Here is a 27,894-nt window from a genome sequence, read left to right on the forward strand (position 1 = left end):
AAAATATCGAACATAACAGGCACAATTGAAGGAAATCTTGACATGAATTACATTCCATTGTTGGATCAATATAAAGAAAGCAGGGCAAATAATGTTAAACAACAATTTAAGCCCTTACATAGCTTTGACCACGAAATTGTAAATGAAGCGTGAGCTACGTCGGAACATACGAGCGCTAAAAACCCAGAACATCGTGGTGAATAAAGATGAGATCAAAAAACTGAAAAGAAGATACAACAACTGGATAAGATCTCATAAGGCGATCATGTACCAAAATGAGACAGAGATCATGCAATTAAGCATGGCGAACCAAACCTCAAAATAATTTTGGGCTTTAATAAATAAAACTGAAACACGACAACAAGCCTTAACTCGCGTCATGGTAAATGAAGCACAATAGATCCAACACTACACTAATCTTTTAAAAAAACAGGATGTATGTGCTCAAGTTAACTTTGACGAGGATGAACCAAGGAATCTAATCATAACAAGAGATGACATTATTGATGACATCAAAAGATTGAACTCCTCCAGGGCTCCTGGCCCGGATGGTCTGACGAACTGCACACTAAAACAAAACCTTGAGGAGTGGGCTGAAGTTTTGTGAAGTCTTATTCGGGATCATCATAAGCGAAAAAAGTATACCAGCATCCTGGAAGAGCGCAGTCATAGTTCCTATCTTTAAAGAAGGAATATGCAGTGAACCAAGGAACTATAGACCGATCACGCTATTGGATGTAATCGGCAAAAGTTTTGCAACCCAGCTGCAAAAACTAACGGCATGGAGCAAGGCGTCGGGTAACTATGACGTCAGACAAACTGGTTTCACAAAGGGTGTGGGCTGTAATTTGAATCTGCTGCTAATCAACATGCTAAAAATGAAGGCGATTAAGAAAAGACAACCCATATAATTAGCATTCGTGGATCTAGCCCACGCCTTTGATGCAGTAAATCGGGATCTGCTATGGAAAAAGCTATGGGAGAGAAAATGCCCCAAAGGTCTTATCCGGGCTATACGAGAATTGTACTCAGATACCAACATAAAGATTTGCCTGGATGGCAAGGGCACCCTGTCGAAACCAATAAACACTGAACGAGGTGTCAAATAGAGTTGCCCCCTAGGTGCGGTCCTGTTCAACTTTACATCAGACGTTGGAAACAATGTTGTGTTGCTGAGAGCTTTACCAACTAGACTTAATGGAAACTCAGTCAATTGGATTTTATATGCTGATGACATTGTGCTCTTAGATTTAACCCAGGTAGGCCTACAACGAAAATTGCATGCCTTACAAGAGTACATCAACAAAAACGGTCTTGAAATTGACATCTCAAAGACAGAGATTCTGGAAATGAAGGACTTACGTGGCCAAAAAAGATCAAATGACACATTTCAATGGAAAATTGGCAGTGAGAACTTGAGGAGAGTCAGCCAGACAAGATATCTTGGTGTGACGATACGTTCAAGCATAAATGATGATCCCAAAGCAAAAGTAATCCACTCCAAAGGCAAACCTTTCACCAGCCAGGGTGTAATGATCAACAACAAATATGGGAAATTCAGTATAAAACCAGTGCTTGACTTTTATAAAAGCAAGGTTGTTCCGGCATTTAATTCATGGAGCTGAGACTTTGTTTGGATGCTCTTACAAGAGATGGGAGGTGTGCGAATACACGTTTTGGAAACAGATCTTAAATCTACCTAATGGAACCCCGATGGCGAGTATCAGATCTGAACTGGGACTTGCGTCAATAACCGCCAAAGTTTTGTGGCACTCGCTATCCTTATATAGAAAAGTGTACGGCATGGATAATATCCCGCAATTCCAGATACTGAGCAAAGCCTTTGTATAAGGTGATCGAACGGTACAAGGAATGTGCGAGATAAGCTGTATAGATTTGATTGAAACGCTAAATACAACAAAAGATATGCCATGGCGCAATCCCAACGAGGTCAAGAGAAGGCTCTGGCAATTGGACTGGCTCCATACGATATAACAAGCCTCCACAAGTGTATGCAGCTGGTACCGCCAGAAGCGAAAGCGTACAATACATTGGCTAATTATTTGAGTAAATTCCTGGATAGACCCTCACGAGAGATTTAGATTGTATCAACTTGAAACAAAAGAAATCCTAAAATTGAGAAAAATAAATCTCGAGAATGACACTGGTTGTAGGTTCTGTCGAATTGCAGAGGAAAATCTAAAACATTTAGTAACTCTACTGTCCCGCTCTACAAGACCCGAGAACAACTTGGTGCGGTGAGCAATGGTGTGCCAGCATTTTTGAAGGCACAAATAATAAACTAACTTTTGCCCTGATACATTTTCTGAAAAAGATACTAGAAACATTACAGACCGAGAATCCTGCTGCTGGAGCCCATTCTGCGAGTGTTACGCTTAGTGATAATTGAAGTTGGGGCGTAACCATCTATAGCTCCGACAGAGCTACAGGGTAACTATGAACAGTGGATTACATGACAACCCAAACAATGAAAAGAATGTCTATAGATGAAATATGCTTCGTAGAAGAGTGAGCAGAACCGAAGTAATTGAACTTTCTTTCTCAGTGATCTTTTCTTCTTAAAGGTTTGTAATAAACTGTATAAAAATAAAATGAAAAATAAAGTTATTGCCACCAATTAGTGACACCTAGCTGTCTTTTTTCTATCTTAGACTACCAATTGATTCCCCGAGACAGTGGCTTACTAACTCCTTGGGGGATCTTCTAGCTCTCCCTGTCTTACCCCCGCTTAGTGTTGCAAGGGCGTTGGGGATGGCGCCTCCTTCCCAACTGCTCGGGACGCACAGATGGTCTCACCTGGCCCTTATCTACTGTGGTGTCTCACGATATTCCCCTCCCCACCTCTCTGCTATTCAGTTTAAGTTGCACTCTGCCTACCTCCACCCTTTGTTACCTTATTTCCCTTTCTCACATCCGCTCTCCTCTGTTCCTCCACTCGCTACTACCTCTAATAGCTGCCTTACTACTCTCTCCGTTGTTATAACTCCTTCCTACTACTCTACCTTGTTACCACAAACTCGTCGCTACTACTACCACCTCTTCCATACTACTACTACTCTAGTTACTCACTACCACACACTATTACCACCACCACTTACTACTACCACTTCTCACTCCTACTACTCTGCACTCCTCCTGCTAACACTACCTCCACCTACAACCACTTCTGCCTTCCTCCTACTTCTACTCTACCGCTACTACACTCGCTCCTCACGCTCGCGCACAACCACTCTTCAGGCTCTTCTCTCCGATAACCTCCAAACTCCTTCCATGCTCTCCTCGTGTCTCACAGATGTACTCCTCCACCTCCTTTCCTCAGCCAACTTCAACCTACACTGAACAACTCTCAAACTCCATCTTAACTTGCCCTCCCACTCCCTGGATTGGTGAACTCAGCCTGCCCAATCACGTACCTTTCTTTTGAGGGCTGTGGCAGTAGGAGGGCTTCTAGGCCCCACCGTCTCAGCGCTTCTAATATGGCCAATATGCTTATCACTAGAGAACTGTTTTCTTTTATTAGGGTCACTTGGTAGGATTTTATTTATTAACATCCCTGTTGGGTTATTGGGATTCTGGGTATGGCCTTCCTGTAAGCCTTTGTTGATAATAAAGCTTTCCTGGTGGTTTTCTTTGGGGCACCGCTTTTCTCCAGGCAAATAAATCTGTTTCACTGCTTCACCACAGCGGTTGTTCTGGTGCAGGCTCTGCCCCCTCCTCTCTGCATGGAAGAGCTGCACCCTCTGCAACATCCCACGGGATGTGGTGGCACCTCAGCTCCAGCTTCTCTTCTCGGCATTCCCTCCTCTGCTCCGGCGGGGGCTGCCCCTACTGTGGCATTGCTTCTGGTTGCAGCAGTGCCCGCCGTACCCCGGACTCAGCAGTGTCCAGGTATGGAGGGTCTGGGAGAGGGCCTGCATGTACCACCTTGAGGGGCTCCAGCTCCATCCCTCACCTGACTGGGCCTGCAGGCCTCCCTACCACAATACCGACACATATTGGGGATAAAAGCCATGGCTGGGTATAGCCCAAGGACTTTCTTTACTAATATGGAATGCATAGCTCAATGCATTGTGTTGAACAAATTGTCTTAAACCGTACTCTGGCCTTTACTGGGAGCTAATTCAGTTTCTGAAGAGTTTGCGAGACATGCTTGCGTGGGCCAGGAATACATAGCAGGCTTGCTACTAGATTCTGAATTCTCTGCAGTTTGTGACCCGCTTGATCAGGACGGTATAGAGCATTCTAAGTCTAGCCTAGAAGATGTTAAGGCATTCACTAGTCTAATGCCCAAGTTAATAAGTATTTAAAAACTTTCTGTAAGAATCACAGATGGCAAAAACTGTTTCTACCCAAAGAAAGGGACAAATGCATTTTGACTCTTACATTTTTTTACCACTTCCACGGTCCGACTGAAGCACATACAGCTTGGCCAGAAATGTGGTCCGGAGATGAAGGGACAATTAATCAAGAGTAGCTCAGTCTGACTGGCAAGCAGCCTGAGCCGATTTAGACACATACATCTTCTGAGCTGGATCGTAATTTGCGTCATCCGCATAAGTATAAAATTGCAAATCTAATGACTGTAGTAGGTCCTTCAGCAGAGCCGTGTATAGAAGAAACAGCAGCCTTTGGGATTTTGCTCAGGCACAGGAAAGGAAGTACTTAAGAAGGATGTGTATGTGTTTTGTGCCTCAGCACTAATTCTATCAGCTCTCTGAATTGTGTGCGACACCCCCGATCATGCAATCTGCAGACAGCGCCCATTCCAATGTGTTGATCAAGGGTTGATGCACAAAAAGATAATTTGTTTTTCTGGTCGTTCTACGGCCATTCTCCCCAATCCATTTCTTCTCTGGACTGTAATAGGGTTCATCCTCGTTTGGCCCAGGTTATTTTTCTGGCCTGGAAGCCGGTATACTTGCTGTCAGGCCAGCAAGGGACCAATAAACTCAACCCAACCTAGACCATCTGAAGGGGAGGGGCACATGTCTATTTCAATCTGAGATCATCAAATAATGGGAGTGGGCTACTCTCCCGAGTTCCTGTGGGATAACACGCTTTGAGGCCTTCGGGTCACCTGTGATGGGTACTGTACAAGACAGTCACAATAGACAATCCGTATACGGCACAGCACACACAGGTCAGTTTTGCCCCCCAACGAAGGGGGTGTCTATTTATACTTCCACAAACCTGCACATGTATTTAAATGACTTATGAGCTCCCTGTGAAGTGGTGTACCATAGTAACGCTTAACACAGCTAGAGCTGGGGCTTATGTCCTTTAACCAGGCCCCTGTCCCAAAACCGTACCGGAAGAGAGCCCCGAATGGGTTTGTGGGGCTGCATTAGGTGAGTTTTCGTGTACTCTTGTGTCCCGTCCCCTTTCCTCTATACTGCATTGGCGTCCCTTGCGAGGGACGGGAGACGGAACCTTTTTCACCAGAAAAATCTTCTTCACCTCTAAATTTAGAGGCGCGCGGAGGTGCAGCCCTGGGAGCATGCGCTGCCCTGTCTCTGCCCTCTGGCATCACCCCTCAGTCCCCTTTTCCGCGCCGACTGGAACGGGCCGAATGCACCAGCGCTCCTGGGTTTGGCTTCGGCCATGTAATTCCGAGCGCAGATTCTTCCTCTATCTCTTTTTATCTTTTTTCAATAGGTACTCGGTTCTCAGACGCCACAGCTCCACCCCGGCGCATATCGACTTCGACAGGGTTCAGCAGGTGCCCGTCCTGCAACGGGCCCTTTCCAACTTCAGACCCCCACACCCTCTGCCTACGTTGCCTTGGCCCAGACCACGGTTGGCAAGCCTGTTCGGCGTGCGGCTCGCTGTACTCGAAAGCGCTGAAGAACAGACTAGCCAGGTGGAGGGAGCTCTTTCAGCGGTCTCCTTCTGAGGACCTCAAGAGTTTCGTCAGACGATCCAGGCCAAAGGTAGGGCCTATATTTTCATCTGCACCTCGCAAGGGAGACTCATTCCCAGGGACTCTCCTACGCGGGAGGCGCCGGTCAGGTCCTTATACCAACTCACGCACCGAGGCTGTCGCAGCTACCGGCCTTCGGGCTGAGGGGTCCTCGGATCGTCCCGGCGCCAAGGTTGAGGGGCCATGAGGCTCTATTACCGGGCTTGCGCCCGAGGGGCTCCGCCCTTGTACCAGCATCATGGCCGAGGGGTTATGCCCTGTTACCGGCAGCACGTCCTAGGGGGCGCCTGAACGCAGCTCTAACGCCCCCCGGGTCGAGGTGGATACACCTACCGGGCACGGGCCAGAGGAGCGGGGCAAGTCACACGCCGCTCACATAAGAGACTTGGCAGAGGCTCGCACCAACGAGCCAAGAAACACGTTGCAGCCACGTGGTAGGCAGCTCAACAAAATGGCCGACTGGCCAGAAAAGGACACCTGTTCAACGCCTCTGCAGGACTTCAGCGAAGAAAAAGTATTGAGGTGGGACTGGCATCAACCAGGTACGTGGCCTACAGCCTACCCTTCTTATGCGCAAGACTGTTTTCCCTTGCGTCGGTATGTACAGGGTCGGCAGCAGCCTCAGTTGCCTCTAGTAACCCCTTCAGTGCTCTCCTCCTGCTCCTCCTCTTCGGCCAGCGAGGACCGGATCTTTGAGAGGTTCCTCGGCCTCATTGGGCTATCGTCAAGGACACAGTTGGGGAAGTCCTTCCCGCTATGCTAGCGGCACCACAGACGCCTCCGCCGATACCTCTGGCCCTGGCACAGCCGCCTCTGGCTCCTCAGCCTACCCCACAGGTGGTTCCATACCAGCCTCCTCCTCTTCCTCAGCCTCCGGCGGTGGTCCCCGTGCCCCAGCCTCTGGCTCTGGATACTCCTCCTCCTCCTCCACAAGATCCCGAGACCCTCAGGATACTGATGAGGGTCCTGACACGCCATCATTGGCCAGGGCCTTCCACAAACGTATCTCGGGCCTGGCGGAATACCTGGCCCTCCCACAGCCCCAGGTTGAAAAGCCGGCCGAGGGCGTCCTCGCTGAAGTCCTCACAAGGCGCCCTTCTGCCAGAGCGGGGATCCCACTGCAGACCGACATGGTATCTCTCGCCAAGATGGGGTGGCTCAAACCCCACTCTGTCCAGCCAGTCAACCGCCGCTTGGACGCCAAGTACAGGCAGATGGAGGGAGATACACTCTTGCTCTCCTCCCACCCTCAGCCACACTCCTCGGTGATTGCTGCGGCATCACTGTACTCCAAGCCTCAGTCGTCCTCGTCTTCAACATCTATGGCGCTGTTAGGCAAGGAGGAGAAAACCTTGGAGGCATACGGTAAGAAGCTGTATTCCAATGCTTCCTTACACCTGCGACAGGCCAACGCAGACACCATGCTGGCAGCCGCTAACCAAAGATTATGGCAGGAAATGGCTTACTTCCTCCTGGAACTCCACACCCACACCCACAGCCAATCACATTTCAAGGCAGGGCTAGCCGAAGCCAAGCTCGTGGCTCAGGATATCATGGAGTCCACTCGGGCACACATTGATACCTCTGGATATGCCATCTGTATTGCCACGGACATGAGAAGGATGGCCTGGCTCCAGGCAACCAAGTTCAACCGAGATGTCCAGGAACGTATTCTAAACCTGCCCTTCAAGGGCAATGGCCTCTTTCACTCCAGCACAGACAAAGAGCTGGACAAGAAGAATAGCTCTCAGACGGCCAAGTCTTTATCCATTCTGACAAAGACCACGCCCAAAGCGTACTCCGTCTCAGCAACGCTTGCATAAGGGTCGCTCATCTGGAGGCTTCCACAGCTTCCTGGAACGGAGATCTAGGCAGCTGGAATGCTCGCCGACCCCTAGTCGGCGCAAGCATCAAAAAGAGGGTGGGGGTGCAAGGGCTTTTTCCAGTCCCCCTGCTCGGCCTCTGCTTCCGAGGGTATGCAGTCATGACAGACCCTCTTGGGTCCACGTGTCGCCAGTGGGGGGCAGGCTTGCTCCTCATGCACACTTTTGGGGACAGACCTTGGCTGACCCCTGGATCCTATCAGTAGCATCCTTGGGGTACCGTCTACCTATTCCCGCCTCTCCCCCCTCCTCTCCTCTTCTTCTGCAAGTTGGGAAAGCAACTCTTTTGGCAGAGATTTGGTCGCTCGTCCGGAGCCAGGCCATGGAGGAAGTCCGAGCCTGCTAGCGGGGCTAGGGCTTCTACTCCAGGATCTTCGCCATTCAAAAAAAGAACCAGGTTGGCCTGAGGGTTGTTCTAGACCTTTCCACCCTCAACCTCTCCTTTCCATTCCAGAGCTTCGAGATGGTGACACCCGCTTTTATTGCGGAGACATTATGCAAGGGAGACTGGATGTGCTCCCTGGATCTGAAGGACGCCTATCTGCACGTCCCGATCTGGCAAACCCATCGGTCTTTCCTCTGGTTCAGGATCATGGGCTGCCATTTTTAATACGAGGTCCTCCCTTTTGGCCTCAACTCGGCCCCAGGGTCTTTAGCAGACTCATGAATGCGGTGGCAGCCCTACTCCGGGCCTCCATATATACCCCTACCTACACAACTGGCTCGTCAGGGATACATCTCAAGAAGCAGTTCACCACTCCTCCCAGGCAGTGATGAACACGATACACGACCTTGGCTTTTCGCTCAATCTCAAGAAGTCACAACTGCAACCCACACAATCGTTGACCTTCCTGGGCCTCATCTGGCACATGCGCTCCGAGAGGGTCTTCCCCTCGGAGGACAAGGTCGCGGCCATCGGGAGGACCATGTCCCACTTTCTCAGCAGGGGCGCTACATCGGCTTGGTGCTACCGGTATCTGCTGAACCTTTTTTGCAGCGGTACCGTTGGCTATCCCCCGCACAAGCCTCATGAGAAGGAGGATTCAGCTACACTTCCCAGCATCATGGAACCAGGAGAGGGGCTCTCAGGCTGAAATTATCAAGATCCCCATCTCTCTCTTCACCCGGACCTCACATGGCGGTCGAGGGACTGCAACCTGTGGACAGGCAAGCCCTTCTGACCCCCCCCCCCCGTCCCTCAGGCGACGATTACCACAGACTCCTCCCTAGAGGATCTCTCGGTCCACGACACGTGGACCCGTCAAGAACAAGAAAACAACATCAATTGGCTGGAACTAAACGCCATCTGGTTAGCGCACAGAGCCTTCCTCCCACGGTTTAAGGGAAGGGTTGTACTCATCCAGACAGACAACTCGACCAGTGTGTATTACATCAACAAGCAGGGTGGGACCAGGTCCCCCTCCCTGTGCAGACTGGCGATCACCATGTGGGAATGGGCCTTGGGGAACGACATCTACCTCACGGCAGTGCACCTTCTGGGGGAATCCAACCTGGAAGCGGACAGGCTCAGCAGGGTGGGTGCGGACAACTACGAGTAGCAACTGAACGACCTTGTTGCACAGGAGATCTTCCACTGTTGGGGCCTCCCTCAGGTGGTTCTCTTTGCCACCAGGCGCAACAAGAAGTGCCCCCAGTTCACCTCCTGGCAGGGCCTAGGCTCCCTGGGCGACGCCTTGTGGATCCAGTGGAACGGCATGTGAGCATTCGCCTTCCCTCCCACTCCACTGATTCACAGAGTACTCTGCAAGTTCAAGGAGTCTCGCCAGCTCAACCTCATTCTGATAGCTCCGTGGTGGCCAGCCAGGCCATGGTTCTCAGAGCTGCTGAGCCTCTCGGCGGTCCCTCCAATCCACCTCCCGACGGACCCAGCACATCTTCTGACACAGCAGGTGGGCAGGGTCCTCCACCCCGCCCCCGAGAAGCTGGCCCTCAAGCCAATCTGGAGATCATACAAGGGGCTAGGAGCAAGGCTTCCAGAGCCCAGTATAAAAGTAAATGGACCAGGTTCTGCCACTGGGCTCACTCCAAGGCCATCGACCCGCTGGCTTGCTCATTGGACGACATGCTGTCATTCTCAGCTCACCTCGCCAACTCTGGTGTGCAGGTGGCCACCTGCCGCACATACCTCTGTCATTGGGGCCGACAAGAACTCAGAGGAAGGGGTCTTCTCCTCCTCCAACCCGATCGTCAGGAGACATCTGTCTGGCCTCGCTAGGCTCTACCCGCCCATCAGGAAGCCACACCCCGTGTTGGGTTTTGAATCTGGTCTTGGGCGTGCTCGCGCACAACCTGATGTCCGCAGTCGCCATAGGCTCAAAAAGCTTGGTCACCATCAAGACGGCAATGCTAGTCGGCCTCCCATCGGCGTGCAGGGTCAGCGAGATCCAGGCCCTAGTCGCCTCAGAGCTGAACACCACCTTTCACAAGGACAAGGTGGTCCTCCGGACCCATCCGGCATTTTTACCTAAGGTGTCATCAGCTTTTCACTTAAACGAGGAGATCGTCCTTCCTACATTCTTTGCGGACCCAAAGGACGAGCCTCAGAGTTCTGCACTTCCTGAATGTCAGGTATGCCCTGAAATTCTACCTAGACACGACCAAGGGCTTCCGCAAGTCAGACGCGCTGTTCATCACCTTTGGAGGTGCCAGGCTGGGCTATCAGGCCTCCAAAGCCTCTATCTCCCACTGGATGGTCTCGGCCATCAAGGAAGCGTAGGAGGGACAGCATAGACCCCTTCCGGCGAACATGCACGCCCACGCGGTCAAGGCCAAGACAACGGCCATCCCCTTTCCGCGCCATGTCCCCTGGCAGGTCGTAAGCAGGGCGGCCACATGGGCCACTCCCTCGGCTTTCTGCAAGCATTACTGTTTGGATGCCAGCTCCAGAGCAGATGCGGCTTTCGGACAGGCGGTCCTCTGAAACCAGTTTGCTTAAGGGGGGAGTCTCCTCTCCACCCCAGGGCTCCATTCAGTTGTAATCGCCCATGCAGTATGGAGGAAAGGGGACGGGACGTAAGCGTAATTATAAGTTACTCACCGTAGTGACTAACATGCTCTTAGTCCATAGTCCCCTTTCTTCCGTATGTCCCACCACCCCCCTCCCTAATAATCTGGTGTCATTAGGCAATGGTATATCTATTGTCGACGCGTCTTTGGGGACTGAAGTGTGGCGCTGGAGGGTGGAGTAAGGGCACCGCATGCTCCCAGGGCTGCACCTCCGTGCACCTCTAAATTTAGAGGGGAAGATTATTTTTCTGGTGGAAAAGGTTCAGTCTCCCGTCCCTCGCGAGGGATGCCCATGTAGTATGGAGGAAAGGGGACTATGGATGAAGAGTACGTTAGTCACTATGGTGAGTAATTTATAATTTCATCAGTGCACCAAACATCAGATATTACTCTGCCATTGGCCACCACACTGCATCGAGATGGCTAGAGTGCATTTACCATGCAACCCCTTTGAGGCCAGAATAGAGTCCCTGTGGCCAGACTGGGGTGTGACCACTTCCCTGCAGTCATCCTCGTAAAATACACATCGACTTCGAACAGTGAATTGGCAAACCTATGCATACTGCGGCAGCTTTTCACTGCCCACGGGTCTCCGTCATTAACTATGCCATTATCTAGAAGGGTGGGGCCAAATGCAATTGTTCGCCTGCTCTGTTATCTGCGGCCGTTCCTCCAGCACATAGCCACCTCTGGCCTACTAACCTTTCGGCTACGTGCCACTAGGGCACTTGGATTTAACGGATCCTCGCTGTACACTCGCACTTCAGCCTGATGCATCTCACCGCAGAGCGCACAGACTCCTTGGGTGCCATGTGTGCGCTAAAGCCAAGCTTTGAACACCTTCAGCAGGGTGAATGTTCTCCAAGAGGCGGAGCTGGCACTCCTCATAGCAATTGGCCTTTGCTGCCTACCACTGCACTCTCAGTGGCCAGTTAAGCTTTGCTGCGTCGCTTCTGCACACAACACTAGCACCTCTCAGGGCCTGGTGAGCAAACCCCTAGGATATGGCTCCTGCTCTTCTGGCTCCATCTCCAAAGTGCTTCCAACTGTCACTTTACTTCCTTTTTCCTTTATTTTCGCTTAGAATATTCCATCCAAAGCCACTCGGCTAGTGATGACCTTTCCAAGTTTCTAGTATATGGACTATACCATCGTTAAGCCACAGATAGAAATAACTTGGCAACAAACAATGCTATAGAAGGCATTGTGATAAAACGTTAAGGAGTAATGGTTTGTATGTTTTATTGCTCTCTGGTAACGGGTTCATCCTCGGTCAGCTAGTTTTGAAGCAGGGGCTACACTTGTCATCTCTCTTTTTAATGTATGCCTGCCTACTAGAGGCACTATCAGCTTTTGGTGTAAATGCTACCTGTATGCAAGGAACTCAGAAATTATACCTTGGATCAAGTGTAACAAGACCACAAAGGAAATAAACTCGGTGCTTGCGGGGGGGAGAGGCGGACTGCAGAAATGATGACATAAGCTGAGTGGAAAATAACACCAAGTACTTATTGCTTTATTAATTTTTGCCATCTGCTTCTTGAAATTACAAATCAACTCTTGCTCCGACCGTGTTTGGCCTCCAGAACCAGCTGTCTCTACTGTTCCCTTGGGAACCTTCACTTGGTCCTCCACCCGTCGCAACTACCCAAACCAAGAAGCGTGAGTGAAGTCTTCTTCGATTTCATCTCATCTTTCGCTCCCTGTATTGCAAGAAACTCCCTGCAGAATGCCCTCTTAGCCCCCTTGGGATTTTCCCAAAGGAAGGAACTGCTGGAATCAATTGTACGTCACCCACACTACTGCTCAGATTGCTTGCAGGAACTTGAGACACCTTATTAAGAAACGTCAAGAGTTCAGAACAGGGCCATCAGATTGGTTTGCAAGGTATCAAAATCTGGACCAACTCGCCACTAGCTTGGCATCTTTGAGCTGGCTGCATGTAGAACGTAGAATCTCATTCCAGATATATTTTCCCTTTCAAGATTCAGGCCCAGGTTTCTTGAATTGCCTATCCAACTGCTGTAGCCCAGGTAGAAAAAGCGCGAGATCCACAAGTTTCACCCAGCGATTACAAGTTTTAAGAAAGCATTCTGCCGCTCATTTCACATCAACGAGTTTAACTGCTGATTGACAAACAGATTGAAATGCAGTCACTCTGCGTTTTTTGTTTACATTGAATTGACCTTGAATTCTGTAACAAGTCCAAACATACGTGTGAGCTAAGATCTGCGGAAGCCTTAAAACTCACTTTGCTAGTTTGGTTAATTTTGAGAGGGGTGGTCGCTTCCATGTTTGCAGCCAAAGCAGTGCTTCTAGAGTCCAACATCCTTTCAATCTTTAGCAATCCGGTTTTTATTCCACTACCACTTTAGGTTCTGCAGTTCCCTCACTAATCTCTGGCAATGCTTTTAACGCTGGAGGCCATCAATTTCAGAGGATAGCACCAAGATGTAACTTTGGTGGTAACGGCGGACTCTCCAAAAACATGCATAACATTAGTTGAACCTTGGATTGCAAAGACCCATCTTATTCTTAATTGCTGCATGCATTTTCATATTTGGAACCATGCATGGGCTTGCTTTATTTGCATTCAACTCATCGTTTAGAGCGGTAATACTGAACAAGCTCCACCTTGCGCCTATTTTGATTCTGCCAGACCTGAGATCCCGATCATCAGTTAGAAAAATAACACAGGCAATACAAATGAGCACGTTGTACTATAAAGGAAGCAGAATATTTGTCTTGCTTCGATTAGGGAAAGGAATCTAGTTTTCAGTTGTAATTGAGTTTAAACAGAAATCATTTTTAGTTGAAACCTAGATGCGAATTTTAAGTATTTCAGGGGAGATTTTGCAAGTTAAACCTGACACCTCTTGGGTGGAGTGAAACATCACAAGTATTGCACAGTGATATTTAACCATAATACTGGATTATTTATTGGCAGTGGTATTCAAGGGAGTTTTGCCAGAGATGTGTATACTCTCGCAAGCCTGTAATATGGTGCTAACTAAAATAGGCAGTATTTTCGTTAACACCACATCTGGGATGAGACTCCATGAGGTGAAGTTTGGCCGTTTACTCCAAAGAAATTTTGGTTGAAACTTTAGCCAAATGGTGCATTTTAAAGCATTTGGTCAGGAAACATTGTTATGTTTTGTTATGTTAAAGGATATTTATACCAGGCACCATCACCAATGGAGTGGTCCTCTAGTGCTCAGGCAGATCTGAAAATGAAGACGGTAGGGTAAGGTAGTAGGAATGAGCGGGAAAAATCTCAAGAGAGCGCTGATGTGCTGTTGGCAGCTTCAGTTCGGTTTACACCATTTGCCGAGTGTAGGTGTGATATTTCAGTCGGCAGTTGTCATTTGCTGTTGTACAAGGCTATGTGTGGTTTGTTTCATTGCTGTGTAGTGAAATGTATGTGGTTTGTTGTGCAGCATATTTTTTTTATTTTTTAAATTTTTTTTTTATTGTTGACATTTTTAATCAAATACTTGATTTTTTGCAACATTTTTTCTTTGTAAAATGGGCTATCATTTCTCTTTTCTCTTTGGTTCTCTGGATGTCTCGTAGCAAAATTATTTTGTTTGATCCGAAACACACAAGGTTTTAATTATATTCAATTCGTTTGAGCTCTAGTTTTTCTGTTAGCTGTTGAAGGATCTTAAAAGTAGCTAGTTGCCATGATGTTCGATGTCCACTGATCATCCGTGCCCACCATGTTTCTTCATCAGTCGTTTGCGCTTCTCGCAGAAGGAATTTCAGATAGGACAAATGTATTTCCTTTGTGGCAGGGCAAGAAAGCAGTAAATGACGAATTGTTTCCTTGTCTTCGTTACAGAATCTACAGCTGTTAGATAATGACAGACCTCTGATGTAGCGGATTTCATTGCAGTCAAGCAAGTTCAATCTCGCTCGCATTATCAAGTTACGCGCTGGTCGGCTCGGAAACTTTTTGATGTAATTTTGTAGAACATTCAGTTTTGTTGCCATAGGGGGAAGATGTGAGGTAAGTTTATAATCAGGCGATAGATTTTGCGTGTTGATCCAATCCATCTCTTTTAGTTTCTTAAGTATCCTTGTTGGATTATTTATCAATTCTTCTTCAACACACTGTACTGTTTTCAGCAGATCTAAATTTTCTTTTTTACCATCAGGTGAGCATTTTACTGCTTGATACTTGAAGTTCTTTAAGTATCAGACCGTGGATAAAGGTGCAGTCTGGGAGTATACATTTTCTGTAGAGCATGATTGTGTTAGTCTACCGTACCCTGAAGAGATAGCAAGCTTAGTTCTCGACGAATCAAAGGAACCAGAGTTGAATTCGGTAGGAAGAAAGCAGACCTCCAAAAATAAGCTTCCAGCTTAGGCCAGAGTGTTTTTGGCAGATAGGGCATGGCTTCAGCGCCGTATGTCACAGTAGGAACCACCTTTGATTTGTAAAAGTTTAGCAGTGGAATTGTCGAAAATTTTCCAAACTTTCTATCAATAGCTTTTCCTTGTGTAGCTAAGTTACAAATTTTGTCCCAGAGAAAGTCTTGCATGGCCAGCTCTTTTGTTGTGGTGTCTAAAACCAACAGTCAAGTATTTAAAATTCTTGACTTTTTCAATCGTTGTTTTATCGATGGTCCAGTTGAATTTTTCTTGTTTTTTGGTCGAGCTCTCCAACACCATTATCTTTGTCTTTTCGATGTTGATTTCCAGGTTGTTTTCGGAGCAATATTCTTGTAGATTAGAGAGTTGTTGTTGAAGGCCTATAGGGGTCATATCAAGTAGAATGAGGTCATCAGCGTAGAATAATCTGCTGATGTTCGTTTTCGCAAGTTTTGGTGGAAAAGATCTGATCGAAGTCTCTGTATACTGATAATCTCCCATATAGGCAAGAAAGAGTGCTGGGGCCAGAGGACAGCCCTGTTTGACACCTCTCTTGGTGACTATTTCGGTGGAAAGGCTTCCTTGTTGGTTCAGCCGTATCTTAATGTTGGTGTCTGAGTGGAGGGCTATGATGGGATTTAAGATTGCCCTTGGGCATTTCCACGTTGTCAGTTTCTCCCAGAGTTTAGAGCGATCGACTTTGTCGAAAGCCTTAGAGACGTCGATAAAGGCCATGAATATTCTCGGGTTTCCCTCCTTTACTTTAGCTTTCAGAATAAATATCGTAAAGATGTTAATAGCTGTTCCCAACGTTTTTTTGAATCCTATTTGGAAATTGTCGTTGCATGGCACGTTGGCAGCCCAGACTTGGAATTTTTTCAAAAGTAATGTCCCAAAGACTTTCCCTATGGGGTCCAATAAAGCGATGGGGCGGTAGTTCGTTGGATCTTGTTTATCTCCTTTTTTCTAAATTGGTACCACTATGGCAGAAAGCCATGAAGGAGGTACAGATTGAGATGCCACACATCTGGTGAAGACTGTTCTTATAAATTTAGCCCACTCGTCCGGATGGGTTTTTAGATCGAAATTTGTAATCCCATCAGGGCCCGGGGCCCTGGACTTTTTCAGTTTCTTAAGGATGTCTAATATGTCTTCCAGGTCGTCTAGTTGTGTCCAGGAGTCAATGGTCCTTGTGTTTTTAGATATGGCTAGCGTCATCTGAGAGGGGCTGCAAGCCGTTGAGTTTGGTGTGGGATTTTCGAAGAGCGAACTAAAGTGAGCAGCCCAGGTGAATTCGCTAATACTATTCGCCATGTTCAAATCGTTGGGTGAAGATGATTTGTTCAGCAGAGACCAGAATTCTTTTGAGTTGTTGGAACAGATCGATTTTAGTATGGCTTCTGCATCTTGTTGGTGAAGTTTCCATCTATATGATCTCACCCAGTTTTTATAATTTCTGGTAATTTCTTTGATTGTTTTGGATCTTTCCATCGTCGTAAGTTTCAATGCATTTATTTTGGCTTTTCTGAAAGCCCTTCGTTTCTGGACCAGCACTTTATCGTACGAGTGTAGGGATGTTTGTGAGTTTTTGTTAGATTTCCCTCTCAGTATTCTGAAGGTGTTCAACAAAGGGGCATAGTCGACCAATTCAAAGGTTGATGTAGGACACGAGTCTATGTATAAGTTTGTGAGGTCTCGAATACTGTGTGCTGTTAAACGCAGTCTAGTGCCTTGAGGAGTTTGTTCGACCGCAGTTTCGTACCTATCAGGATTTGATTAAGAAGTTTTCAAAGTGGTTTGAAGGATATTATGATCACTAGTTGTTGTGTGAACAACATCAAAGGAGGTTGTTAGCAGCAGGATGGGTTCCGAGACAAAAGTATAGTCAATAGTTGACATTAGTTGCCCGTTTGTCCAAGTTGGTAATCGATTATTCTTTGTGTATACTATGTCAAGGTTATGTAGGTTTCTTGAGTTCATCAGTTTCATCCATTGGTTTCCCCGGTCTTCACTCGGGGATTGTTTTTTGATTGTTTTCTGGGTGCAAGCAAGCATTCAGGTCTCCACATATTATAATATGCAAGGTGTTGTAAGTCGTTCGTACCTCATCGATCGTGTTTTTGATCAGTTTTAAGAATTTCTTCTGGTCGATTGCTGCAGGGTTCCAGTATACGTTGAAAATCGCTACGGAGATAGGATGGTAATAAACTCCGTCTGATGATAGCGATGACCAAGTTAGCAAGAGTGCTAATAAGGAGTAGTTTGAGACGATGATGTTAGTTACTGCAAAGCCTCTATCCATTCGCAAACCGGTAAGCAGACCAGGGGAAGGGCGGCCCATTTGGCCTTTTGTCGCTGAGGCCAAAAAAAGATTGTATCCATCGAGCGTGGGTGTTTTAGACAGCCAAGTTTCTTGGAGACACAATATAACCAAGGAGCCCAAGTTTGTATCACTGATTGAGGTAAGATGTTTATAGCCCCTAGTCTTCCAACTGGCTAACTTGAATTCAAACATGCTGCTGGTTTGGTTTGTCGTCGAAGGTGGAGCGTCGATCAGATTCTTGGACTGCTATTTTGAACTGCTATTTGAAGGCTAAGGCCTCTGGGAGCCATGCTCAGAAGCTGGATGAAGCTGTAGGGGCGTTTTCTTCCAGTTGGATGGTTTTAGTAAGTTTTCTATTGCTGTTTTGTCGATCTTTACGAAAACTGATTGTCTTCAGGATCTTCAGTTTCTCGGTCGCCGGATTTCTCATTAGATGGTAGTGAGGTTTGGAGAGGCCTATGTCGGGTCTTATTTGAGAAGGTCACTTTTGGGCTGTGATGGCGCTTGGCTTGAACTGGTCGATGATCTAGGTTTTGTCTATGCGGAGAAGTGTCAAGGTTTCGATGTGTTCTTGGGTAGTTATTTTTTTCTTTAGAGTTCCTGTTGAGTGTTCGAGTAGTGTCCTTGGGCTCGTAGCTCTTTTCTTCTGTTGTCATCGTTTTTTAGTGAGAGGTGATAGCCCAGACTTAGAAAGTCTTTTTTTTTTTGGTTGATCAATTTGTCCTTAACTTTTCTTGATATAATATGGAGGTGGCAAACCGCTCTTCCGTGGTGGTGACTTGGTTCAACTATCCACAAGTCATCTGAAGAAATCTGTGTTAATTTAGGTATAAGATGTATCAGCGTCAGCATGCCTCCTCTGTTTAATGTGACTTTATCTCGATTTTCGCTAGATTGCTCTACTTTTAGAATCCATCTCCCCGATGGTTTGCCCGTTTTTTTGAGCGTTTGGTAAGAGATTGTCTTAGAACTAGAGGACTTAATTGCATGATGTTCATTTTCTTTAGGGCTGTCCTCTCGTAGATGATTCCGAGATGAAGTTTGTGAATAGTGTCGGGGGGGGGGGGGGGTTTCATGAGAATCTGAGAACTGTTGAGAGTCTGTCGAGTACGCCTTTCCAGGCTGGGTTTGTTGGTGTTATGGCTTGTCCTATCACTCTGAGACGGAGCTGAATCTCTATTTTTTTATTGAGACTGCCTTTGTCCTGGTTGAAGTTGACAGTTCGATTCTCTTTCGACGTTCTTCTAAAGTCATAAATGGTGACTGATAATGTTTTTCAAGGCTTGTGGTCTTCGAAGAGGTCTTTGTATGCAACGCTGCAACAATGGGGTTGTCTGACGATGGGTTCCGTTGGCCTAGTGGCATAGGGGAGATTGTTTCATCATGATGTTCTGAGAGGTTCATCAGGTCTGTAATGGGCTCAGGCTCCTCTGAGTTTTTCTGAGATCTTAAGATCTTGGTTCTCAAGTGAGTGGAGGAAGTTCAGAGTCTTGTTGTGAAAGGTGAGTTTGGGGGATAAGGTGAGTTTGGGATTTAGAAACTGGTTTGTCTACTTGAGCCTTCGTTTTTGGAGAAGATGCTTTAGTATTGGGTGCTTCCAAGGTCAGCAGAGGGGTAGCATGTATTGATTTCGCAGCAAAGATTGAGTACTGTTGATCTGGTTGGGCTGCTGATTTTATTTGGATTTTCTTCCTCGTCGATCACCAAAACAATATTGGAGGCCGATCCGTTTGTAGTTTGAGACGATGTTGGTGTCGCTTTATTATGGGCCAGTTTTGTTTTAGTACAAGGGATAGGGATCTGTGGGGTACAGGACGTCAAGTCGATCGAAGGTGCAGTGATGGTAAGTGCACTCGTGGAGCAGTTTAGAAGAGTTCTTTTCTCTAAACGGGTCAATGTAGTTTCTATTGCTTGAAGGCGCGCATCTGTGGCCGTCACAGTTGGAGGTGATGGGTTTCTTGTTTCATTTTGAGCAGTAATGTGGCCTTCTAGGAAGATGAGTTTGGTATGCATCATCGCCTGTAAGACGGTGTGGTCCTTTAGAGTATCATACAGCGATTCATATAGTTTGGTGAAAGGGACCAGGGCAATGGATAATGCCGACATATATGAAAGTAAGTCTGGCTTTTTTGATGATGATTCTTTAGTGGATGTAGTGGACTTACGACTTGAGTCTTGTAAAGAAGTGGAATGGGTAGAGGAATGTGGTATGTCAGAGCTGGGTTCAAGATCTTGATAAGATTTTCTATTGTCTTTGCGATCAGCAATAGGTGGAACCTGAGAGTCAATTTGCTGACGCTTTGAAGATTTGTCTTGTTCGATTGGAATTGGAATCGTCTTTTTATTAGCACTGAGCGAAATGATTCCTGGATTGTCTTGTAGCATAGGTGAGAGTAGTGGTGACGGAGGAGGAGAGGATTCAGCCCCCAGTTGTTGTTTTCTTTGGTCAGATGTCTGGGCAACAGCGTCATCAGCGGGATGAACGGAAATCGCTGTGGGGGCCAGGAAGTCCCTTAGATGTGATACAGGGCTAGACATTTGGGGTACTGCCGGATTAAGGCCAAAGATAAATTCAGTAGGTATAAGGTGTGTGGATGTTTGTCCAAACGTAAATTTGTTTTCCAGATTTTTTCGGACTGTAATCTTTTTCCTGGAATAGGTCGTTTGAAATTGTGAGGGTCTGGTCTAGGAATTACAGTCCTCAGTTCTTCTAAGTTTGCTTGATGGCTGTAGATCGAAAACAGCGTCGGAGTTCTGCATCAGTAAGCTCTATCAATGTGCTAGTGCGGTTGCTAGCATGGTGGTTTTTTTTTCGAAGAATTTCACCAAGGTTCCCATAGGAGAGAGAACCGGTTTCGAGGTCTTATCTTTGACTGATTTATTTTTGCTTAGAGATTGCTTTAATTTTGTATCTTTGCTTTGTGATTTGTGTAGGTTTGTTGGATTTTGTTTACCACTTTTGAGTTTTAAAGTTTTCTTTCTTTTCTCGGAGGTTCGAACAGGGGATAACCTGGGGCGTTTCTTTGCATTTGCTGTTTGTACTTCTATCGATGTAGTAGGATGTAGCGAGCTCTGTGGGCAGGATTCAGACATCTCAGGGGAGCCGCACGCCCCCGGCTCTGATGACGCCTCTCGAGGCGTGCCGCACTCGTCAATCGCGTGCGGCTCTGACTGCCGCTCTACAGAGACCGTCTGTTTCTTCGTCTGAGACTGGCTCTGCGTGACGGCTCCAGCCGCCCCAGCGTGTACCTGGGCAGAGACGCTATGAGAGGCTGAGGCAGACGTTTCATCTGGAGGGGCCGAGTGCTCCACTTGCGTGCCGATCATCGGATACTCTTGCACCTCGTCTGGATCCCACACTGAGTGGTGGGGGCGGCAGGAGCATGCCCTCGTCCTTGCTGCGCCTCAACAGTCACGTCGGCATCGGTCGGAGGTCCGAGCACAGCCCCGTGAGCATAGAAACTCGCCCACCCGCAGGCGGGGGTGAGGTGTGCTGAATGGAGTGGTTTTCCATCGGCATATTTTTGAGAGGCAGCGGTAGGAGCTGGTCAGTCAGGGAAGGAAAATTTGCTTTTGAGCAGATGTTTGCAAAATGACATTTGATGTAAAGAGAGGGTCTTCTCTCAGTTGGCGTATTGGAAGTTTGAGGGGTTTTTTCCCGACCTTTTTTCCCACAAGATTTTAAGGATTTAGCTGTGTTTGCCAGCGTCTTCGTAGCGTCGGGAAGTTCAGCCAGCAAGGAGTTATCTGAATGTTGGCGGGGACGCCAGCTTCGTAGCCGTCCATTTTCCTCTTCCTGTGGAGCCAGGGGAGAGGCAGTCATACCAGTCACGACAGCCATGACTGCTAGACTGCCACTCTCCGCGTCCGCTCCACGGTATGGAAGGGTAGTTCTAGTAGGTCAGCAGGCTCCTCCTTCAGAAAGGAATGGACAGGGTAAACAGACTCAGCAGGTAGGGATGACTGCTAGACTGCCACTCTCCGCCACTCCGCAGCATATAGGTATGGTTGTTTTGTTTAGAGTTTGAGAGGTGTAAGCAGAGGGATGAGTTTTTAGTGGGTTGGTGATGGCGCTCCATCGTACCTCCTCTGTTTTGTTGTATACCTGTGCTACTCGCTCCTGCCAGTGTTGCGTAATTTGGTCTGCTGGGGGGAAGCTAGCAGGGGGTCTTCCTCCTATATTCTTTGCTGGGTTGTGGGTTGTCTGCAGGGCGTTTTAGCGGTGATGACTCCACCCTCCCGCCCTAATGTTCAAACTAATCGATGTCTACACCACTTTGGCCCCTGGCATATCCTTGTATGCAGCCGCCATCACCTCCCTGGGACCCCTTGAGGGGGGGTTGAACGTCTTCCCTGTGCCCTTGAGCTACCTGGGCCCTGTGGTTTATCTGTTCGGTTGCCACTCTTTCACCTTCAACCCTTTGCCCTCTATGTTTCAACCTAGGATGGTTCCCTTCTCTCTCATTAGCCTCCGGTAGGGCCCTCCATGGGAATGGGTGCACTCTGGTCTCCCTCCCACTCGATAGTCTCTTCACCTCCCTGCACTTGTCATGGTACGGTCTAGTCCTCCATGTTGCAATGATGCATGAAAGGATATAAAGGGCAATTTATAGTGAGATTTGGAAGCGTTCCTACATGGACGAATTGTGAAAAACACAAACCATGCTAAATCGTTCATTTAAAGGTAACACTGACTAAAACCGGTATTTTATTGTTTATTGTTCTTTATAGCACGAACCTGGCCCGTAGGCAGCGGAGCACTTTGCAGAGTACAAGAAAAACCATAGGCTAGCGTCGAGCTGGAGCGATTTACAGAGTTCAAGAGAAGCCAGAGGCTTGCATTGAGCAGTACTATTGGGGAATTGTCAGGGTTCCAATCCTGGGGAGGAAGTGATGAAAGAGCCATGTCTGCACGATTTTGCAGTACTGCATGATGGAAGGGGCAGCACGAGCCTCCAGGGGGTGTGAGTTGCAGAGGGATGGGGCATAGCAGGAGAAGGACCGCTTTCTGGTCCTTTCCTTACAGATAAACCTGGACTCTAACCTTTTGATGGTCGAGCTACGACAGGTGCAAGAACCTCCTGAGATGCAGATTTTGGCTGCCAGGTTAGATGGGGTTCCGTTCGAGAACGCTTTGTATGCGATGCACTTTGTGGGGTTTAACAAAATTCCCAGGATTTGTAGAACTTCACAAATACATTTTTTTTTAGAAAATATGTTTATACAGCATTTTAGTATACATTGTGCCAGTGCCCATGGATTGAAGGATATTATCTACCATTGGGTGGCATTACTGGGGCATTTGATAAATGTCTCAGTACTTAATCTTTAAGAGGAAACTGAAGACGCACATCACTTTGCATCTTAATATTCTTAGACCATTGTCTCTGCCATTGGACCCATTGAAGCTAGCAGCAAAGAAGCCGCCTGTCGCGCCATGGTGAACTTCACAAAGGACAGCACCTAACACGTTGCACCAGCACTTCAGATATGATGGCAACTGGATATGTGAAGGCTGCATACAATGATTATACATTGCGCAAGGCCTTAACTGGCGTTACTGGGGCATTTGAGGCTGCACTTGGCATATGATGGCAGGAGCTGGACATGCGAAGCTGAGTAAGTCATGTGGTGATCACACAATGCATGCGTTTTTCCTGCAATTGAATTACATTACTTAGGTCCCCTTATCCGCTCCATCGCTGATGTGCCAACAGAGCAGAGGTTGGGGGTGCCAGCGGGGCATAGCAAATGTTCTGAAGGGTCAGAAGTGGCGCGTTTCCTGTAATAGAATCCCTGCTTTAAACTATTGGACGGGGAAAATGAATCCTAAACAATCCGAGCCTGTCGCTACTATTGATCAAGCATTACCTCTAAAATGCCTCGCCCTGTTTGTTCACTGTAAGCGTGGTCATCGCATAACCCCACTGAAGTTCAGAATAGTCTTCACTTGCGATATACGCGCCTTAAATTGAATTTCATTGACTTCAGAAGCATTCTGTGCCTAACTGTACTGCAACTAAACAAGTGCGAGAGAGCATTTGGGTGCTTTGCCTCGCTTTTGACACCATTCATCTGAATAGCTGCTGATTCCAACAGCCCTGCACTTGAAAAAGCATATATTCCCTCCTGTTTTTATAGTGTGAAGGGTGGAGGATACAAGGTCGATTAGCCAAATTGCTGTTGCATCCTGGAGACCAGGGTTCCAATGCCGGCTGGGACACGTGACCAAGGATTGCATGTTCCTGGGCAAATCAATTTACCTCTTGTGCCTCAAATTGTAAATGCATATAAATCCCCCTACACAGTTTTCGGTCTATTTTTATCCCAGTTAAGTGTTGTAACTCCCTGTTCTTCATCACAGCTCATTTTGTGTAATCCAGCCTCACCAACCTGGCACGTCTCATTTTTTTAGATACAGCTGCTGCTTTAAAAGATCTCCTGTAAAGCTGCTCGCTCACTAACATTCTTTTAAAGAAAAAAGGACCCTCGGGTAGTTTGGTTGTTGAGGGGGTGGGTGTGTGTTGAAACAGGCCATTATCCGATTTTTTTTGTGACTTTCAATTTATTTTTGTATAAGACAAAAATGTTACCCATGTATTGCAGCTTGGGAACATCTTATGTATTCTTTTCCTTGGATAAGGATATTTTGCTACACTGCCATTGGCTCCTTAATGTGAAAAGAGGGTGGGGTTTTCTTTTATGTTGCCTGTTGTAATGGCCATTGCTTTATTTTGCAGGAGGAGCTGCTATGCGAGCTGGGGTACAGGAGGGAGACCGGATAGTGAAGGTGAGCTCCTGCACATAAGACTTGACTTTTTGACAAACTATTGAGAATGGGAAATGCAGAGAAACGAGAGATGGGATGCGAGGAGGAACACCACACTGCCTGTGGGTGATTGTTTTTTTTTACCGACCATCGACTGCCCAGGTCCACGCTAGTCCTGCCTGGCCATTCCCAGCCACCACCTGACCTTCCTTTCCCAAAACAACCCCCTGCCTAGGCACACTTTGAGCTTGCTCAGTGCTTTTAATGTGATGCTAATGTTACTTTTAAGCAACCTTATTTAAGGTAATTGCTTCATTGGTGCTGTAAACTGGCTCTTGTTGTGATAGAAATTCCTTAACCAAGTGTGCCAACAGCCACTTTGATTTCGAAGCAGCTGTGTCCTTTTATATATTCCGTGCACTCAATGCCTATTACAGCAAGTATTGTCAAAGCCAACAGTTTTGGCTCTAGTATAGGCATTTTTCAGGCACTTCCATAAATGCCCACACCCTTCCAACTTTTGCCAGCTGTTTCCATCTTATGGCAACGCCTGGAAAATGCGGATCCCTTGCTTGGACAAAAGCCAAAACAGCTGGCTTTTTCTGTGCTTGTGTTTGCTGTTGTTTTCACTATTGATAGTTCTGTTTCTAGTCCTTTATTGCTGAGCTCCTCAGAACAGTACTAAAACTTTGGTTTTATATTGCTATTCCTCTGCGGATATTCAGCTAAGGATTTGAGAGAGGACATCCTAAATTGCATGCTTTAATATTTGAATGTCACTACATTTATTTCGTCCCATTCTTAAACATTTGGGAGTAAATGTATTCTGTACTGAAAACACGACTGGGCAGTTGGTAGAATTCTTCTGCCTTCAAGTTTGAAAACAAAACGGAAGACAAAAGAGCCAGTTTGCTTTGCACAAGTCTAAATGTGGCCACACGTAGAAGCCATTCAAGTAACACAAATCTGGGTTCTTAAATCGTGTGCGCCTGCACAACTAGAAATTATATTTTAAACTCTGCACCGTTCATTGGAGTCTTTAATTCCTCATTCCTAAATTTCGGTGGTGTTGCACCATTTTCTGGACTTCAACACGACGTACTTTACTCTGCCTGCTTTTACTTCTCCCAGGGTACCAATCATTCTGCACCACCACCCAATGCGATCGCCATCTTTGCCCCTTTAGGCAGCACACTTTCTCCTCTCTTGCACTTTCTTTTACTCTTGTTTTCTTTTACTATTTTCCTTTCACTTCTCTTAATTTCGCAACCTTTTTTAAAAACATTTTTTCTTTTCTTCCCGTTGATTCAGATTTTTGCACTGCTTTCTAGTCCAGTCTGAACTAGGCTGTTTTAATAGCTGCCCCCGTGGCGTGCTTACCTTTGGCGTTTACCATCAGGTGCTTGTCTGGGGTTTCACAATGTGAGCAGATGGTCTGGTGCATGTAGAGCTTGGAGTACTATTCGTGTGCAAAGTGCACATCTTGATGGGGACCCTTTATTCTTCCAACGCTTGTGAATTGGGAATAGTTGTGTTTTGCAATAACGGCAATTATTCTAGCACTGTGGCTGGAATGTGGCATTAAGTATTACCCATGATATTATATTTTTGTCTCATATATATTGTCACTTTTTCATTAAAATACAGTCTCGTGTTATTTGTTCAAGGTCTCTGCTAATTATATGTGCTCTCTGGACCTTGGAGCGCGGTCCTGCGGCTTCGCAGCATTTTTCTTTGGTGGTTGTATATCCCATGGTGCGTACCATGTCGGACCGGCACCGTTACTGGATCTGATCTTGATGTGGCTCGCGGGTTGATCCACGTAGGTTTTGGTGGGTTACCTTGCAGCCACAGGTCGCGGTAAACCTGTTAAGTGTTATAGGCTCATGGTACTGTGGCCTTGTCTTTCTGCTCACCAGTATTACATTTTGTCTGCAGTCATGCCATTTTTGCATGTTCATTGGCAGCAAGGTCCTTGGAGCGCTTTTTCTTAGAATCCTTGGTGATTTTTTGACATGCAAAGCGGGGTATGAGGGAAGTAGCTCGCCTCCCACAGACAGTCTTTTTAATGAGCAGCAAACTGCCTCAACTCGGCATGTGTCAAATACCAATAAGTCTGCAGACGGTCATCAGCAAGGAGTATATTTATTGTTCGCTTGTTAGGCACTTATACAGCAATTAAAATACTGTTTCAAAGCGCCTACAGTGCAAGGGAGGTAACTAGGGAGTGAAAACGAATTTAAAAACGCAATATTTGAAAGCAGTGGAGGGAAAAAAGGAAAAAACCGAACCTGCTATGTTTTGTGAGTATTCTTCCCTGTAAGTGCTGCAAAGAAGAGAGCAGAGGGGTAAGTGCTGCGGTGTCTGAGCTCATGTGTGAGCCACAGATGAAGTGTGTGGTAAGGTGAGTGCTACATGGCCTGTAGCTGCGTTCAGTGTGATTGTGAACCTCCAAGGTGGAGAGTGTGCCAAGGCAAGTACTGAGGGTAGATAGGAGCTGGGGCAATTGGGTGTGGGAGGTCAGGGGCCCAAGGATGCGTAAGGGACCAGGACATCAATCTCAGCAATTGTGTGGTTAGCAGAGGAGAGAAGAAGGGATATAGGAGGTAAATTGGAAAGGTCTTGAGGAGCTTCCGGAATTTCAAAAGGTCCTGCTCAAGACGCACAGGGAGGGGGGAGGCTGTTCCATAGGAGGGAGCCAGCTGAGGAGAGCGATCAACCACCTAACCCCTGTTTAGCAAAATGCTTTACACGCAAAGTGTTTATGCCAGAGGAACATAGTAGTCTAGAGGGAGAGTATTTATTAAGATAACATTGAAGATAGTGGGTTCCCCGATCTCAGACAGCCTTGTGGATGAAGCATAGGGATTTCTATTAAATCCGTGCAGCAACCAGGAGCCAATGAAGACTTTTTAGGGCAGGAGAGATGCAGTCCCTAGGCTTAAGGCCAAGGATAAGTCTCGATGCTCTATTCTAGATTAGCTGGAGGGGTGGCAGAGTCGAAGAAGAAAGATTCAGGAGGAGGCTATTGCAATAGTCAAGCCTAACGAAAACCAGGGCTCGGGTAACATTGAGACTTATTACAGAATTGGAGAAACATCAAAAGAAAGAGATTTCCAAGTGGTGGGAGGAACACTCGCTTCAGAATTATCTTGACCGGAAGTGGGGATGCACCAGGTGGGGCTTTTGCCCGTATGGCGGATACTATACCCCCCTTTACCACACCCCCAGCAACCTCCTGGGGATGAAGATGATGCTGATTGGGAGTCAAAGAAGTTCATGCCATTGAAAATGACAATTCTATCATCTTGTAATTTTCCACTGCTGATTTCTCATTGGCCTATATGGCAAGAAATCAAGAGGGCTGCTGCTGCAAACCAGTCGGAGATTAACATGAATGCTCTCGAATTGGATTGATACATTTTCAATATGTAGTCTTGGATATTTCCAATTCAAGTGCTTTTATGAGCGAGTTTCATTTGTCACAAAGGATGTGTTTGGTAAAGTGTATGAATACCATAAGTGGCAGCGCTAAAAAGTGATTCCGACCTGTTGCTCAATAAATATGAAGAAG

At 47.0% G+C, this 27,894-nt stretch overlaps 1 protein-coding gene across 3 annotated transcripts in view; it reads left to right on the forward strand.

The window, feature by feature from the left end:
- ARHGEF11 (Rho guanine nucleotide exchange factor 11) overlaps positions 1 to 27,894 on the forward strand; it is a 1,841,770-nt gene that overhangs the window by 463,368 nt on the left and 1,350,508 nt on the right. For all 3 annotated transcript variants that reach the window (XM_069604553.1, XM_069604546.1, XM_069604551.1), the window contains exon 4: positions 24,292 to 24,341. In XM_069604553.1, the coding sequence (XP_069460654.1) occupies positions 24,292 to 24,341 (50 nt within the window). The remainder of the gene's footprint in view (positions 1 to 24,291; positions 24,342 to 27,894) is intronic.

Source organism: Ambystoma mexicanum, chromosome 1p (assembly GCF_040938575.1).
Source record: "Ambystoma mexicanum isolate Mex_15411 chromosome 1p, UKY_AmexF1_1, whole genome shotgun sequence".
In the NCBI taxonomy this organism is placed as follows: domain Eukaryota; kingdom Metazoa; phylum Chordata; class Amphibia; order Caudata; family Ambystomatidae; genus Ambystoma; species Ambystoma mexicanum.